Raw genomic sequence first — 16,577 nt, forward strand, 5'->3', positions numbered from 1 at the left:
CCTGCAATGGTCCATGCCACCCTCATCTCTCACTGTTGCTTCTTAACTGTGGTCTCCCACTTCACTCTTGCCATTCCCTCCCTACGTCCCCACCGCCAGGTGATTCTTAGAGCATCTAGAGTAATCTTCGTTCTTATCGTTGTAAAAAACACATAAAATTCACCGTCATACTATTTTTGCATGCACACGACAGTAGCATTAAGCATATGCACGCTGTTGTGGAACAGATCTCTATCTAGTGTTTCATCTTGCAAAACTGAAGCCCTCTACCCACTGAACAACTCCCCCTGCCCCTCTCCCCACCCCCTCCAGCCCCTGCCACCACGACTCTACTTTCTAAGAGTCTGACTACTCTAGATACCTCACCTAAGTGGACCTGTACCGTATCTGTCTTTTTGTAACTGGCTTATTTCACTTAGTCTGATGTCCTCAAGATCCATGCTGTGGCGTGTGACAGGCCTCCCTCCTTCTTTTGTAAGGCTGAATGTGTACACCACGTCTTCTTTATCTGTCTGTTTGCTGACTGACATTTCAACTGCTTTCGTGGCTATTGTGAATAATGCTGTGATAACAGCAGTACCCAAATATCTCTTCACAATTCTGTGGATACATACCCAGAAGTGGGATTGCTGGATCATATAGTAGTTCTGTTTTTAGTTTTTTCAGGAACCTCCACACTGTTTTCCACAGCAGCTGCATCATTTTACAATCCCACCAGCAGTGTATAAGGATTCCAGTTTTTTCACTTCTTCACATCCTTGCCAACACTCGTTATTTTCTTCCCTCTCCTCCCTCCCTCCCTCCATTTCCTTCTTTCCTTCTTTCTTTCTTTTCTTTCTTTCTTTCTTTCTATGGCCATTCTAACAGGTGTGAGGTGACACATCCTTATGGTTTTGTAGAGTGATCTTTTAAAAGCATGGGTGATGTTACATTCCTGCTTAGATCCTTCCAATGGCTTTCCTTGAGCTTAGAATGACGTCTAACTACCTTACTTTGGCCTCCAAGGTCCTCCAAAACCTAGTGTCTGTCCACTCTCCATCTTCCTCTTCCTCATCAGTTCTCATTGGAGCGCTCCAGCCATGGTGACCTTCTTTAACACCCTAACCACTCTGAGCGCGGCCGATGCGCAGGGCACTTGCACGAGCAGGTCCCTCTGCCTTGCTCTTCACATGGCTGGTTTCTTCCCATCATTCAGATCTTAGCTCACATTTGACCACCTCAGCGGTGACTTCCAAGCTGTCCCAGCTGGAGTGTCCCTCTCAGGCACTCTACATCACATCACCCCTTCCTGTTTCTCCTTGGCTTTCCACAGCAGTTATTAGCACCCGAAATTATCTTGCTGAAATAGTTGTTGGCTTCTTCGTTAGGTGCTTGTCAGCCAGCGGGGACTGCAGCTCAGGAGACCGGGAGCCTGCGTGTCTCATTCGCGGTCACGCCCGAGCAGAGGGCCTGAGCCAGGGAAGTGAACCACGCTGGAACCATACGGAGGAGAAAGCGAGGGACGGCCGCGCGAGATCTGGGGTACACTTCGTGGACCATGTGACATTTTAGTTGGGTTTTCAAGGACAAACTGGACTTCGACGGGCAGATCTCTGAGTGAGGTAGGGGACACCTGAGGCTGAGGGATGGCCTGAGGCAGGCTCAGGGCGCAAGTGGCCGGGCGTGTTCAGGGACAGGGACCCGGACTTGGCGGAAAGTAAAGGTTCTTGAGAGGAAGTGGGGGGCAGTGGGGTTGAAATGGCAGGCCGCAGAGGATAGCAGAGAGCGAATTCATTTCAGTTTCGCTGATGTGCTATTTAGTTAGCAGTGTGTGAGGTGAGAAGATACAAAGATGGAGAAGACAGGGGCGCCTGGGTGGCTCAGTTGGTTAAGTGACTGCTTTCGGCTCAGGTCGTGATCCCAGGGTCCTTGGATCGAGCCCCATGTTGGGCTCCCTCCTCGGCGGGGAGTTTGCTTCTCCCTTTCCCTCCGTTTGCCACTCCTCCTGCTTGTGCTCTCTCTCCCTTTCTGTCAAATAAATAAATAAAAATCTTAAAAAAAAAAAAAAAAAGATGGAGAAGACAAAGTTCCGGGCCTGCAGTGGGGCGTCACGCACGGCTCTGAGCAGCGGGAAGACAGGAGCATCTCAGGGTGCCAGCGTGCAGCGCCCAGGACCAGGCCGCGTGGAATGCGATCCCGGCCCTGCCAGGGGCTAGCTCCGGGACCACGGCAACTGGTTTTGGTTTTTGTTTGTTTTTTAAGAATTTTTATTTATCTATCTATTTATTTAGAGCACAAGCAGTGGGGACGGGCAGAGAAGGGGAGAGAGAATCTCAAGCAGATGTGAGCTGAGCACGGAGCCCAATGCGGGGCTCAATCTCCCGACCCTGAGATCAGGACTTGAGCCGAAGCCAAGAGTCAGATGCTCAACTGACAGAGCCACCCAGGCAGCCCCCACAGCAAGTTCTTAACTGCTCTGTGGCTTAATTTTCTTTGCTCTAAGGATGATAATCATTGTAGCTCTTTCTCTTGGCTTTCTTGTGCGGATTAAATGAATTCATATTTGCAGAATGGTGTCTGGCACTTAATACACGCTAGTTATCATTAACATGTTTGAAACAATGCCTGGGGGGAGCCTGGCTGGCTTAGTCAGTGGAACATGCGACTCTTGATCTTGGGGTCATGAGTTTGAGTCCCATGTTGGGGGTTAGATTGTATTTAAAATGAAAATATATATGAAAAAAATAAATGCCTGGTACATAATAAAATTTAGTTTGTTTTTTTTTTTTTAAATTTTATTTATTTGAGAGAGAGCAAGAGAGAGCATGAGCAGGGTAAAGGGGCAGAGGGAGAGGGAGAAGCAGGCTTCCCGCTGAGCAGGGAGCCCGATGTGAGGCTCGATCCCAGGACTCTGGGATCAGGACCTGAGCTGAAGGCAGATGCTTAACGACTGAGCCACCCAGGCGCCCCTAATGATTGTTAGTGTTATGTTTTGTTTTGTTTTGAAGAAAGCTGATTAGCAAGAGTATAGGTCACTGTTGCAAAGGGGAGACAAGAGACCCAAGGAAAGGATGCAGGAGGCTACTGCAGAGTTGAGGCAGAAAGGAGTGAAGCTCAGAATGAGGTGAAAGCGGAGATAAAATTTGGTAAAACAGATTGGGAGTCAGGGGTGCAGAATATATTTGGAATTAAAGAAAGTGGTTTTGGTTTTTAGGTCTGTTGAATGTAAGGTGCCTGAGGAAAGTCTCTGATGATGTTCAGCTGAAACCACAGTGAAACATCTGACACTTAGGACAAAGGCGTGAGTAAGACAGGGAGACTTCCACTCTGGAAGTATGGGTGTGCATGTAACAAAGACTGCCAAGAATTCAGATTGAACCTATCATTTACCTATTACATTGGCAAAGGAAAAGTGACAGGATTTTAAACTTGTGTCGTGTATTCTTTCATACTGCCGCAGTGGGGCAAATGTGTGCCATCTTCCTGGCAGTATTTATCCTGGGTCTTAGGGGTGCGTATGCCCCCTGAATTAGTTGTTTCACCTTTTGGAGTCGGTGCTTAATTAACGTTCCAGAATGCAGACAATGACCGTGTATGGAGCTGCTCACTACAACATACTATGCAATTGAAAAAATGAAACCTGCAAATAGGCTCACTCAATGATAAGAAAATGATTAAATAAATTATGGTATGTTCATATGCTAGAATATTATGTAGCAATTAATAAAAATCGCATTCACTGACAATTCTAATGTGAACTGGTGTGGGGAGAAAAACCCAATAAGGACACACAATTATATATAGATGATGAATTTGTGCTAAAAATAAGAATAGTTTAAGACTGGAAGACAATATATTAAAATGTCACCGTGGATTATTTCTGTTTGGGAAACTGAGGTATGGCTGATGATTTGAAGAAGTCCAGTAACTGAGTTTGAATTAGGACCAGATAATCAATTTTATCTTATTTAAAATTTCTTTCCCTCTTCTGGGACGCCTGGGTGGCTCAGTTGGTTGAGCGTCTGCCTTTGGCTCAAGTCATGATCCCAGGGTCCTGGGATCGAGTCCCCCATCGGGCTCCCTGCTCAGTGGGGAGTCTGCTTCTCCCTCTCCCTCTGCACCCTCCCCCTGCTTGTGCTCTCTCTCTGACAAATAAATAAATAAAATCTTCAAAAAAATAAAATTTCTTTCCCTCTTCAAATGCATCTGCTAATATTCAGTTACTAATGCAATAATAATCTTTGGCTCACAGATGGTACCTTTTATTACACATCCTGATCATATATATATATTTTTTTAATGGATGTAGTCCATCAAAGGCCTAGAACCCCGAGTCCCATGTTCAAGTTAGTTAATATCATATCAGTGTATGATCATCCACTTTCATTTAGAGGGACATGATTGTTACACAAGAGATTCCCTGGGTATGTCAAAGATAAAAGATTAGCACAATGCATCATCCCTGAGAGGGGAATTCATCAATAGTCCTCACTTTAGCTGCACACCCAAGCAGCAAAAAGAAAGCCATATACCCCCAGGAGCACACCTGATAGAGAGCTTATCAATATGAAGAGTATATTCACCAGTCACCAGAATTGGGCTACAAATATCCTAGAGTTGGAGATGTCCTGGATCATATCATAACTTCCTTCAAGATACGAATGCTGAACAAAGCATGTTGTTTCAGGACTCTAGGAGGAGTGCTCACTTGTGCTCTCTCTCTCTCTCTCTCTCTCTCACACACACACACACACACACACACACATTTTGATATCTAGCCCAGTCCTAGCTCTCCAGCTGCTTTTGCTGAGGACTAACCTTGATAAAATGACTTTAATTTTTAATTATAGAAGGCAAGTTTTCTGTCTACTATGTAGAAACAGATAAAAGGCTACTGAAGAATAAGGAACCTCACCAGGATTATTTCAAAGGTATATTGACCATATTTTCCAAAATCGAAATGGAGACATATGGCCAGTAGAATGGAATTTGCCATTGTTTTTGGCTTTCCGGGACCGTTTTGGCACTTTGGATCAAGCTTGGGGAATTTTCCACTTTAGGAATCCCAACTACCCAAGGTAGAAGCCAGACAGTTCCTTCTCTGCATTCCTAATCTTCTTACAGGGTGCTGGTATATGAACAGAGGGAGTTGACAACCAGACACACCCACATGGGACTCTCATCCTGGAGGGAGGGATGTGAGGAAGTAGGCGCGCTCGGAGAGAGTTGGGGCAGGCTGGAGTCTTTGGATCTGAGGGTGAGGCAGGACAATGAGGGCTTTCCTGGAGCAATCCTATAGTCTGATTTGCTCATTCATTCCTGTGGGGCAGCCTCTAAATCCAACTCTGGTCCTAGAATGGTTCTGCCCTCTATCAGGTAGGCCTTCCAGGCAATGGCTTGGTTCAACATCATTCCATCATGTTTGAGGAAAATATTTCCTTTACCAGGTGGTTTTTTCCCATTCATTTGTCCATGTTTATAGATTTCTGCATACAGTGCCCAAAGTTTAATTAGGAAATATAAAATAAACACCGAGCATATTCATGTAACAGAATTCTATACGCCAGTCAAAACGGAAGAAACTAGCTATATGTAACAAGATGGATGATTCTCGCAAACATAAATTTCAACAGAAGGAGCCAGATGCAGAATCTACATACTAGGAGGCCATTTCTAGAAAGTTAAAACTACAGGCAAAACCAAACCATGGTGTTATTCGTGAGCGTATTAACTTTGGAGAGGCACAAGCCTAGCTTCTAGGATGCTGATACTGTGCCGGTTCTTGATCTGGGTGGTGGATACAATCGAGTGTTACTCTGTGAATTACACTAATGATTTGTGCACTTTCCTGTTTGTATTTTACATTCCAATGAAGTTTTTTTCCCTTGATTTATGGGTCATTTAAAAAAATCCCACAACTCTTACCAATATTCAATCCAGCACATTGCTGATAGTTTTTACAAAACTATTAGGTATTGACAGACCTCAAGAGTTAGTTTTTTTTTAACGTTTGAAGAAAAAAATATCAGTACATGGGGAATTCTAAACATAGTCTATACCTAAGGATTGCATTTCAGTGTATTCAAATGAAACCAAAGATCAGCTTGACAAGGTTTACTATGCCAAAGAATCCTTTTCAGGAAAGATTTCAATCTGGGGAGTGTTTAGGAGGCTTGCTTGCCCTCTCCCAATCCCCTTTCCTTACTGTACAGGGGTCTCCAAATCATCCTCTGAAAATCTCTGGCTTCATGATTGAGGCCCTGTGCATGAGGTCTTATTTTCAAGTTCACAAATAAAAATGCAAGTGAGATGAAAACACTTAAAAAAAAAAAAAGTAGTTTCCCACCATCTAATGCAACTAGCTCTGCGGGGGGAGGAGGAGTGCTGGGTGTTAACAGTGATTAGAAAAATAAAGGAAAGGAGAGGCGCCTGGGTGGCTCAGTCGTTAAGCGTCTGCCTTCGGCTCAGGTCATGATCCCAGGATCCTGGGATCGAGCCCCGCATCGGGCTCCCTGCTCAGCGGGAGGCCTGCTTCTCCCTCTCCCACTCCCCCCTGCTTGTGTTCCTTCTCTCGCTTTGTCTCTGTCAAATAAATAAATAAAATCTTAAAAAAAAAAAAAAAAGGAATGAAAACATCACCCAGAATCACACCAAATCGGAAGAAGACAAAGGCAGCCAGAACTATCTTATTTATTATAAAGATACACCGTGAAGAACAGACCTGACTGTATACTGAAGCCTGGAATGGTACATGCCAAAATGTACAGTACTATACATAAAAGTGCATTGTCACAACAGATTAACAAAACATTTCTTTTCTTCCAGAACTGTAAAAGCATCCCCCCTATTTCCGCCTCAGAGCTGAGGGACTGTAACAGAGGCAGGACAGAGCACAGGCGACACACGTGGGCGGCAGAAGCTCAGAGCGGGAGGGAGGACGCGGGGACACTGCGGGCGGGAAAGGCACAGTCACGGCTACCAGCAAAACGAGACAGTCTGATGACCGACAAGGATGCAAGACAAACGATACTGAGCACCGAGGCACAGGAAGGGGCACGGAGAAGCTGGGAGGACGCGGAGGAAGTTCCCACTGAAGTGGGCGGTAGGAATTGGGGGAGTGGGGGCGGGGGGGGGGGGCAGAGGGGGGGGGGGGGGGGTGGATGGGGCGACAGTAAAAAGCAAGGCTAAAACTCCTCTAAAATAGAAAGGCACTTTCACATGTACATACTACAGATGTACATCGACACAATTAGGTAACAGTCACAAGCAGGAAGCTACCAGTACTGTAATTGATCAAACCGACAGAAAAGGACAATACGGATTTAATTACGTGGGCAGGAGTTACCCTCGAGTCCATAGGTAAATAGCAGTCTCTCCTGTTATACAGCCACTCACTTTACTTTAAACATCTAGAATAACCATCACACTACACACTGAACTTGGATGAATGCTCTAAAGGGGGCATTCACAAATGCACGGCTTATATATTTCCTTTTACTAAACAGTTTCTAAGATAAGCATTATGGAACCCAGTACAATTATTTAAACATACAAAAGTCCCTATGTAATTTAAAGATACAGGTACCCATCTCGATTATACCACATAGACTATTTCTTTTAAAGAACGTATACTAGGGTAAGTGAAAGCTCGATTTCCAGTTTGTTTTACTCATCTGAATGGGGGTGTGTGTGCCAAAGTCACCCTGCACCCAGCCTGATACCCAGCCCAGCTGGAGGCTGGGTTTTCAGCTCAGGGGACAGTATTGTACACATGGGTGAGCCTTTACCTCTAAGTGGCTCTGCAGCTGAAGCCTCAGTGGTGGGTAACTCAGAGCAAGACTCAGTCCCAAGTGCTTGTCCTGCATTCGTGGTTTCTCACTACTGTGGAATAAAACGAATGTGATCCCAAATCTGAAGTCTTCTAAATCCTCAACAGACCTCTGGGCTCTTTAATTTTTTTTTTTAAAGTTTATTTAAATTCCAGTTAGTTAACATACAGTATGGGCTCTTTAAATTTTAGAGGTTGTAATTATCATATTAAAGTTTCTTCATTTTGTAGACCCGGTGTCATTCCCAAAGCTGAGGACACTGCTACCCTTCCCACTTGTATCTTTTCCTTAATTAAATTATAAGCCCATTTTGGGAATGGCAAAAGTACGACGAAAACTCTTGACTGATACAATGTGACCTGATCTCTCCATCTACTGATGGCTGTTCGTGCTCACCGCAGTAGATTAAGTGGGACCCTGCTGTAAATTATTCTATGGATGGCTCAAGGAGCACCAAAGTCAAATTACGTCGTGTGAAAATGTGCAAAACTGTTGAACGATAGCGTTAACCCTGAACATGAATATAGAGCTCTGCAAAGGGCCATTTGACTGGTTCAAATAATTTACAGAACACTCATCAGAAAATCTATACTAAGTACCTTTCTCTCTCTCCTGATGATCCTCTCCCAACACCCCTGACTCCAACCAAAAGGTCAACTTGGTAAGCCTACTTCAGTGAGTTCTGTGGGTGAGACATGAACAGTTTTATCAGCTGTGAATATATATTCTTGTGTAAGTGGAGTCTGGTAATCTCTGTAGGGCCATCCTTTGCCCTTTATCAAAATAACCTCCTTTCCAAACCATGCATGAAGACTATGATCCTTGAAACTGGGACATAACATCTCCAGATTCTTTCCTTTTTGCCCATCCCTCGCACCTTCCCTCCTCCCCGCTGCATGCTACACTGGTAGCTGTAGAGAGGGCCACATGGTGGGTGAGGCTGCAGAAGCTTTTAATGAGCTTACAGGATGTAATTCTGGATCCTTTGTGAAGTGGCCACCTTGTCTTATCCCTGGAATCTGAAGACTCTTACTAAAACAAAGTAAGAAAACATGAGTCCTTACTCACTGTGAGGTCACATCCTTCCTTGGGAATTGGGCGGGGGGTGGAGGGGTGGAGAAGATAGAAAAAAAAGAAAGGTTTCAGGGTGTCACCAGGGATATAGGGAGAAAAGAGAGAGACATTTAAGGGGGTGATGGGAGAGCACTAGAAGTTTCCCGCAAGAAGGCCCAGCCTCTGAGGCTCTGAGGTTCTAGAGCAGCAAGTCCCCTGCTACCTAAGGGAGCAGAATCCTAATTTGGTGTTTGGAAAGGCAACCCTCATTTCATCAGAGGTGTAAACACTGAAGAGAGGAGACACCGGGCAGGCTTACCAGGGAGAAGTCTGAAGACATGAACTTGCAGGAGTAAGAGCTAAGTTAAAACTTGTAAAAGACACCTCCTCTCCCCATAATGAATTCAACATGCCTCTGCCCTTTTGATGCCCTCTGTAACTGTTACTCTTCTATCAAAGATGGAAAGTAGCTTTAAAGAAATCCTTTTAATTTCAATTTCTAAAAGATTTAAAGTCTCCCCCCCAATTATTTCCATTTCTTATTCTCTGCTTCTGTTTCCCCATACAGTAGCAGAGAATTAGAGACCAAAGTGGGATCTGGAAGGAACTGGGAGGTTATTCAGGAAGGTTTCAGTTTCCTAGGAATTTGGGAAGATGGTTTAAAAGGGTTAGTGCTACTTAAGAGCTCAATCCTGGCTGAGTCTCCCTGGTGTCTCAGATTGCTGAGGGACCAAGAGAGCTCAAGAGAAATGGCGAGAGGCTGGACAAGATGTTGAGCTGGGCATCGTTTTCAAAATAGGCAAAGAGGATGCTTCAGAAAACTCAAAGAGTTAAAAGCTTACCATACCTGGAAATACTTGAAAAAAAATTCTCCATTCAATCCATTTGTGAAATTAGGCCACCGGCTAGCAACCAGAAGTGTGACTTTGAAAGGTAACCCTATCTCATTAATTTAATCTCTCTCTGCATTAGAATGATTAGACTGGCAAATTGAGGGAGAGATCACAGTAATGACCTTGATTTTTCGTACAGATCCTCATTGTTTCCTACAGGAGGAATTCACCAGTGGGTTAACAGATTCAAGTCCATACTGTGTCACTCTTAGATGGGCAGGCCAGTGGCTGCCAGTTTGAATCCAAACCTAGAAGGAAATCAATGGTGGTCGAGAGGGGTTAGTCTGGGCCATCCATTTTTCTTAAAAAAAGGTCTCTTCATCAGTAAGTTCAGTGACAAAGTAGGTAGGATGGCATAAACTGCTGTTGGTAGGAGTGGTGATTTGTACCTTAGTAAAAACAACTGAATTCAAAGCAACTTTTTAAGACAGAGGGAAAACATAGGGAAAACTGTCTCTGTGCTAGGATGTCAGAGAAAGAGGTCCCTCACGGAGCTCACCTGACTATCTGAGTTCTGTTGAGACCACGTGGAAAAAAAAAAAAAGGAAAGGAAAAAGTCAGTGGTTCCAGGTGCCAGATTGGAAGGAAATCACCCCGGAACCATGAGGTGCCCCTCCCACCTTGGCCAGCATGGCGCGTCCTCCAGTACCGGAGCCAGTTCTCTGTTGGCTCAGAGAGACAAACGGAGAGCAGAGCTGGGGATTCCACTTAGGTTCCTCAGGCCTCTGTGTAGCCTGATTAAAGGAACCGAGGTCATTCAGCCAGAAGGGAAGGCTGAGTGAGGCAAGGACTTGTGTGCCGCGGGTGCGCTCCGTTTCCAGGGGGAGAACACAGCGGTTTCGGGGAGCTAGAAGCATTCCCTAGGCCGTTGGTAACAACAGATCTCTGAAGGAGTCTGTGGAGTAGTGTAACCAGGAAGTCTTTAAAATTAGACTGTTCTAGTCCTTTGTGAATGCAGGGGATGGACTTGGAAATCTTCGGGGGCCTGATCAGGCTTGTGGAAGGAGTCACACCGAGAGCTCTGGAGGATTCTCTCTCTCTCTCTCTCTCGCCTTTCCTAGGTTCAGCTCAAGCAGTAACTGCAGGGGTTCTCACCCCCCTTCGTCTGAGCTTTTAACCTGGACCCAAGGGAAGGGACTCTTATGAAAGAGGCAAGCATCCAACTCATTCAGGCGGCGGGCTGCAACCTCCCCTGGGAGCGTCCCACCGCACGGGTCCGAGGTGCTCACCGTCAGCTACCTAACAATGCCGTTAGCACCGTTCAGCCACCACCCCAAGTGCCACGGACCAACACTAGTCCTACACCAAGGCCTGGAACTCAGATTCGCGTGCCTTCGGATCCAGACATTTCTGACTCACCCGGGCTGTGCTAAACCCGAAGCACTATACCACACAGAGAGCAGAGCGGTGTTGTCTTCATTACAAATGGTGCAGCATTGGATTTTCAAGTAAATCTAAGTGTTTCTATTGTCTTTAAAATGACATAAGGTATGTCCAGTTATTAAAAAAAAAGGAAAAAATTACAAAATACAAATGCCCGTGTTAATTTAGCTAGTCTCAGACATTACATTCGAGAACATAGAAAAGCCAAAAATCTCCAGTTGTAAGCACAAAACTAAGGAAAGTTATGGATCACCGACTTTTGTCACTGATCTGTTTCTTTTAAAATCACCAGCCCAGATGACCTTGCCCACTTGGTCTTTACATTGTGCAAGACTTGTCTGTTGGACCTTGGGAAGGTGGGGCAGGTCCTACAGTAGGGTTTGTTTTCGGAAGAACAGCAGGTTTTGGCCGAAGGGCTGGCGGCTTCAGCTGCACACCCATTCTGGGCGCCACCAGAGGCTTGAAAGTACTCATGGTGTCACTGGAGGAGGTGGTGCTCCGTCGAATCTGCGGCTCCGAGCTCCTGAGGGCAACGTTGTGCAGGGGGCTGAGAGATTCCGTGGACGTGGCGGGGGTGGGAGCGTTTTTCACTTGTTCTAAGGTATCCAGCACCACATCGGGGGCATGCTTTGCTGTACTCTGTCTCTCCAGCTCTCGGAGTTCATTCAAAGCAGTGTTCATCGTCTCCTCGATATCCTGTTGAAAAATAACCAGAGAGAGAGAGACGGAAGAGAACGGTAATTAGTACTAACGTACAGAAACCCTTACGCTTCATCTCAAAGCAGACAGGCCTGCAAAGCAATGATGTTTTAACGTTGCTGGCGGTAGGATGTATACACGTAGGGCCGTCCCACACTATTATTTTGACTGCGTGGTCAGCAGACCAAGATGCAAGGGTGCGTGGAGTCATCTGTCAAACACCGGCCATCCCAAGGTGCCAGGCAGCCTTCTCGTGATTTCTCCCGTACATGCTGACTTACTGTACAGAATTCTATTTCAACTTATGGTTAAAAGATAGCTTCAATTTAGACACTGCAACAATTTCTCAAGAGATAGATGGGAATGGGAATGAAGCAGGCTTCTTTCATTCATTTAACAAATAATTTTGAGCACTTACTATATACTTGGCTAACTCCTAGCAGTTCTTCAAAATTCAGTTTAAGCCTTCCCCTGATGCTCTTGTCCAGTGGATCTCAGCGGAGTGGTACTGCCCCATAGACGGCATTTTTGTAGTCTGCTACGTGTGTATTTTATTTTTTTAAGATTTATTTATTTGAGAGAGAGAGTGTGAGCACAAGTTGGGGGAAAGGCAGAGGGAGAGAATCTCAAGCAGATTCCCCACTGAGCGTGGAGCCCCATGTGGGGCTTGAGCTCACCACCCATGAGATCATGACCTGAGCCGAAATCAAGCCGGTTGCTCAACCAACTGAGCCACCCAGGTTCCCGTGTGTGTGTGTGTGTGTGTGTGTGTGTGTGTACTTTTAAATGCCACAAGAATGGGGTGGCATTATTGGCATTTGGTGGGCAGGGGTCATATATACTAGATCTGTTGTGGTGTCCCAGATAAATTTACATGCAATGAACTGTCCTGCATCTTGTTCAACTTCTGAATGTCCTTCAGACATTGATGTAGGTGAAAATCCTGTTTATAATAACGTGAGCCCTGACCCTAACTCTATCTTTTATCAATATGCCTTTTTAATTGTTGTATTTATGGTAATTATATACGTAGGTGAAAGCATCTTACTACTTTGTCTTCTAGCCTAGTCAAGCATTAACTGAAGTACACTTAATTGTTTTAATATTTAATTCCTTGTATTTTTGTATATTATATTTAGAGCTTTATATGTTTTTTTTCAAATTACGTATCTCATCTGTCAATTTATTTCAGACAGTAAAGGGGGAATTACAAAATACATATTTCAAAAAGGTAGAGTGTGTTCCATTGATGGATGAACAGATAAGCAAAATGTGGTATATACATCAATGGACTGCTATTCACCTTAAAAAGGAAATCTTGTTACATGCTACAATATGGATAAACCTTGAGGACATGAAGTTAAGTGAAATAGGGGCCAGTCACGAAAAGACAAATACTGTATGATTCCATTTATATGAGGTAGTCACACTCCCAGCAGCAAGAAAGCCGAATGGGGTGGCCAGGGGCTGGGGGTGGGGAGGGGAGAAAGGGAAGTTGTTCATCAGTGGGTATAGGGTTTCAGTTTTGCAGGATGAAAGAGTTCTGGAGATTTGTTTCACAAAATGTGAATATACTTTACTGAACTGCGCAGTGAAAAATGGTTGCGATGGTAAATTTTACGTTATGTGCTTTACCACACACACACACCCACGGTGGAGTATTGTGTGGGATGGGAGGGGTGAAGACCCATCGCCCAGGTCTGACTGACACGCCTCTTCTCTACACTCCCGGGGCTCACCTGGAGCATAACCCTCATGGCGCTGCATAATGGGAACGGATTTCCATTTCCAGCTCCCTCACAGGACTGCAAGCACCTTCAGAAAGCAGCTGGGTAATGATTTAACGTTGCTTCTATAAAGCCGGGCAGAGGACCTGGCCATAGTAAGTGCTCAATAAAAGTTTGCTAAATGACTAAACCAAGATACAATGATCACATATGGATACTGTTGTTTTTAAAAAAGCCCCATCAGGGATTCCATGATTTGTTTAATAAGAGCATCTGCATGTTTTTTGTATGAACACCATGATGGCAGGCTTACTTGTCCTCATGGGAAAATCCGAAGATGAGAGATGGAAAGATAAATAAAGGACACAGCTGGAAGCCGTTTTGGGAAGATGACATCACTTTTCAAGTGATTATTTTCTTATGTTATTTCTATTTGATGCTAAACATATGGATTTTTTTTATAAGTATTTGCCCCAGAGAGATTGTGCAGAGCCTGGTTTATCTGTTGAGTTTTTGTTTTTATGATTTACAGTTAAAGGATTTCCTGGGGTGCCTGGGTGGCTCAGTTGGTTAAGCATCTGACTCATCTCAGTTCAGGTCTTGATCTCAGGGTGGTGAGTTCAAGCTCTGCATTAGGCTCCACACTAGGCATAGAGCCTACTTAAAAACAAAAATAAAGAAACAAGCAAAAAGGATTTCCTGGTTCTAGAAGCAAAAGGGTTAAACAGGCATTGTTACACCTTCCCACCCCAAAGCTCCTAATTCCCTATCTTTCTAACCTAAATCCTCTTTCACCTGCTTATTATAAGCAGTGACGTTATAGATTTCTCAAACTGTTAAATTCAGCTGTAATCAAATATCACTGATTCTATATAGGTCTCCAAGGGCCCTGTATAGTATTTCAAATAGAGAACACCAAAAGGTCTTTTTGATTTTTGCTGAGAAATTGCTATACATTTAAAATTGGTTTAATTTTGGGGCGCCTGGGTAGCTCAGTCGTTAAGCGTCTGTCTTTGGCTCAGGTCATGATCCCAGGGTCCTGGGATCGAGTCCCGCATCGGGCTCCCTGCTCAGCGGGAAGCCTGCTCTCCTTCTCCCACTCCGCCTGCTTGTATTCCCTCTTTCACTGTCTCTCTCTGTGTCAAATAAACAAAATCTTTTTTTTTTTTTTTAAAGATTTTATTTATTTATTTGAGAGAGAGAGAATGAGAGACAGAGAGCATGAGAGGGAGGAGGGTCAGAGGGAGAAGCAGACTCCCTGCCGAGCAGGGAGCCCGATGCGGGACTCGATCCCGGGACTCCAGGATCATGACCTGAGCCGAAGGCAGTCGCTTAACCAACTGAGCCACCCAGGCGCCCTCAAATAAACAAAATCTTAAAAAAAAAAAAAAAAAAATTGGCTTAATTTTTAAAAAACACATTAAACCCCTCACAACCTAATTTACATCCAAAATTTTCTTTAGGACAATGGAAATAGCTTGGAAATTTGTCACATCAGTGTAGGTCTCCTTGGGCACTCTTTATTAAAAATAATTAATCTTTAATAGTTCCCCATGTTTGTTCATTTATTTCTCATTCACTCTCTTTTTTGATCGACTCAGCTCTTTTTTAAGCTTCAGATGGCTGGAAGATGCTTTAGATTAAAATGGCAAACCCTGAATCTATTCACCTCTTTCGTCATTGGTGGTACCCATATTTTCTGATGGCCTATGCTGGGAAAAAAAAAAAAAAACTAGAGGAAAAATGGCAGAATGATGGAAAATCCATTAATCAATCTTGTCTTACCTTTACTTTGTCAATTTTAATCATTAGAAAAAAACTACAAAGTCCTTTGCACAAACTGTTGGGAAGAGAAGAGTGACAGAGGACCCAGACCTGCTGTTCTTCCAATAGCTAGCTATTATTTCTCCTACTATTTATGGACTAATCCAGCATTTCTCCTAAGTTGGAAGGGTCATGTTTCTCCTACACTAACTTTTATCTGTTTCTGGCTCTCCATTCTTTCTATCAATTTGTCTATTTTATTATCTTTAGCATGCTTTTGGGATCTGGTAGGGTTAGTCCTTCCTCATTATTCTTCTTTTCCAGACTTTACTGGCTATTTAGCAATGATGTGTTTGAATGCCCCAGGTCCTACACTTCTGCCATGTCTCTGAATCAATATGAACCTAATCACTTGGGCCCTTCCAGTAACAAATTGTTCTTCTAAAGAGACCCTTAGTCAGGCCTTAAAGAATAGACTAATTTCTTTTCTGTTTTCTTTAGTTGGTTCTCTACAAAAAGCATGACTACAAAGAGGAAGTCCTGCATCCCTCCATCACACCCCAGGTACACAGCAGGTGCCATTCCATTCCACGCATCCTACCTGAGCGATTGTCTCTGGGTCCAATGGCTTGTGGTCATTGAAGCCTGTGTATTGCCCTGACGATGTGGACCTTCTAATAGGAGGGCTGTCAATCTTCTTGAGGGAGTCATGCCGGCTGATATTGGTCAGGCTGCCATGGCCTGGCCTGCGCCTCCTCTCAGGACTGTCGTTGGTGAGGCCACGGTTCTGCAGCAGGCCCCGGGGGTGACTGCCCAGGCTTGGGGACCCCAGGTCAACTGAGGAGTTGGAAAGAGCATGTGGGGGGTGCAAGGGGCAATGGCCATCGCTGGTCCTGCCAGGACGCCTTACTGGAGGGGGTGGCTCTCCTCTTTTTCTTTGTCTAAAAGTACACAAAAAAAGAGAAAATAGGAGAGCTTATCACTCCGGGTAATACTGCAAAGCCGCGGGTTCCGCGGCTCCTCGAAGTGCTTGGAAAAGTGGAGGTTCAGGAGCCTGATTATCAGACCCCACCCACCTGGCTAGATAGCCGTCAGGGTGTCGGTCTGTGGGGGAGTTCATGTCCTTGGACGAAGACTTGTCCTCAGTGACGGGCCCACTGCTGGCCTCGCTGTCAGCTTTTTGGCTCAGAGTGTCTGAAAACGTGTCATCCCTGCAACAAGGAGAATCAAGAGTGAGAGTCTTTCGCAAG

General features: G+C 44.7%; 1 protein-coding gene across 2 annotated transcripts in view; it reads right to left on the reverse strand.

Annotated features, from left to right (window-relative positions):
- Positions 1 to 7,152: 7,152 nt before the first annotated feature.
- Positions 7,153 to 16,577, reverse strand: part of SRGAP1 (SLIT-ROBO Rho GTPase activating protein 1) — a 266,543-nt gene continuing 257,118 nt past the window's right edge. For both annotated transcript variants that reach the window (XM_032420257.1, XM_032420256.1), the window contains exons 20-22: positions 16,404 to 16,538; positions 15,929 to 16,268; positions 7,153 to 11,833 (exon numbers count right to left, since the gene is read on the reverse strand). In XM_032420257.1, the coding sequence (XP_032276148.1) occupies positions 11,456 to 11,833; positions 15,929 to 16,268; positions 16,404 to 16,538 (853 nt within the window). In that variant the 3' untranslated portion in view covers positions 7,153 to 11,455. The remainder of the gene's footprint in view (positions 11,834 to 15,928; positions 16,269 to 16,403; positions 16,539 to 16,577) is intronic.

This window comes from Phoca vitulina, unplaced genomic scaffold (assembly GCF_004348235.1).
Source record: "Phoca vitulina isolate PV1807 unplaced genomic scaffold, GSC_HSeal_1.0 scaffold23, whole genome shotgun sequence".
In the NCBI taxonomy this organism is placed as follows: Eukaryota; Metazoa; Chordata; class Mammalia; order Carnivora; family Phocidae; genus Phoca; species Phoca vitulina.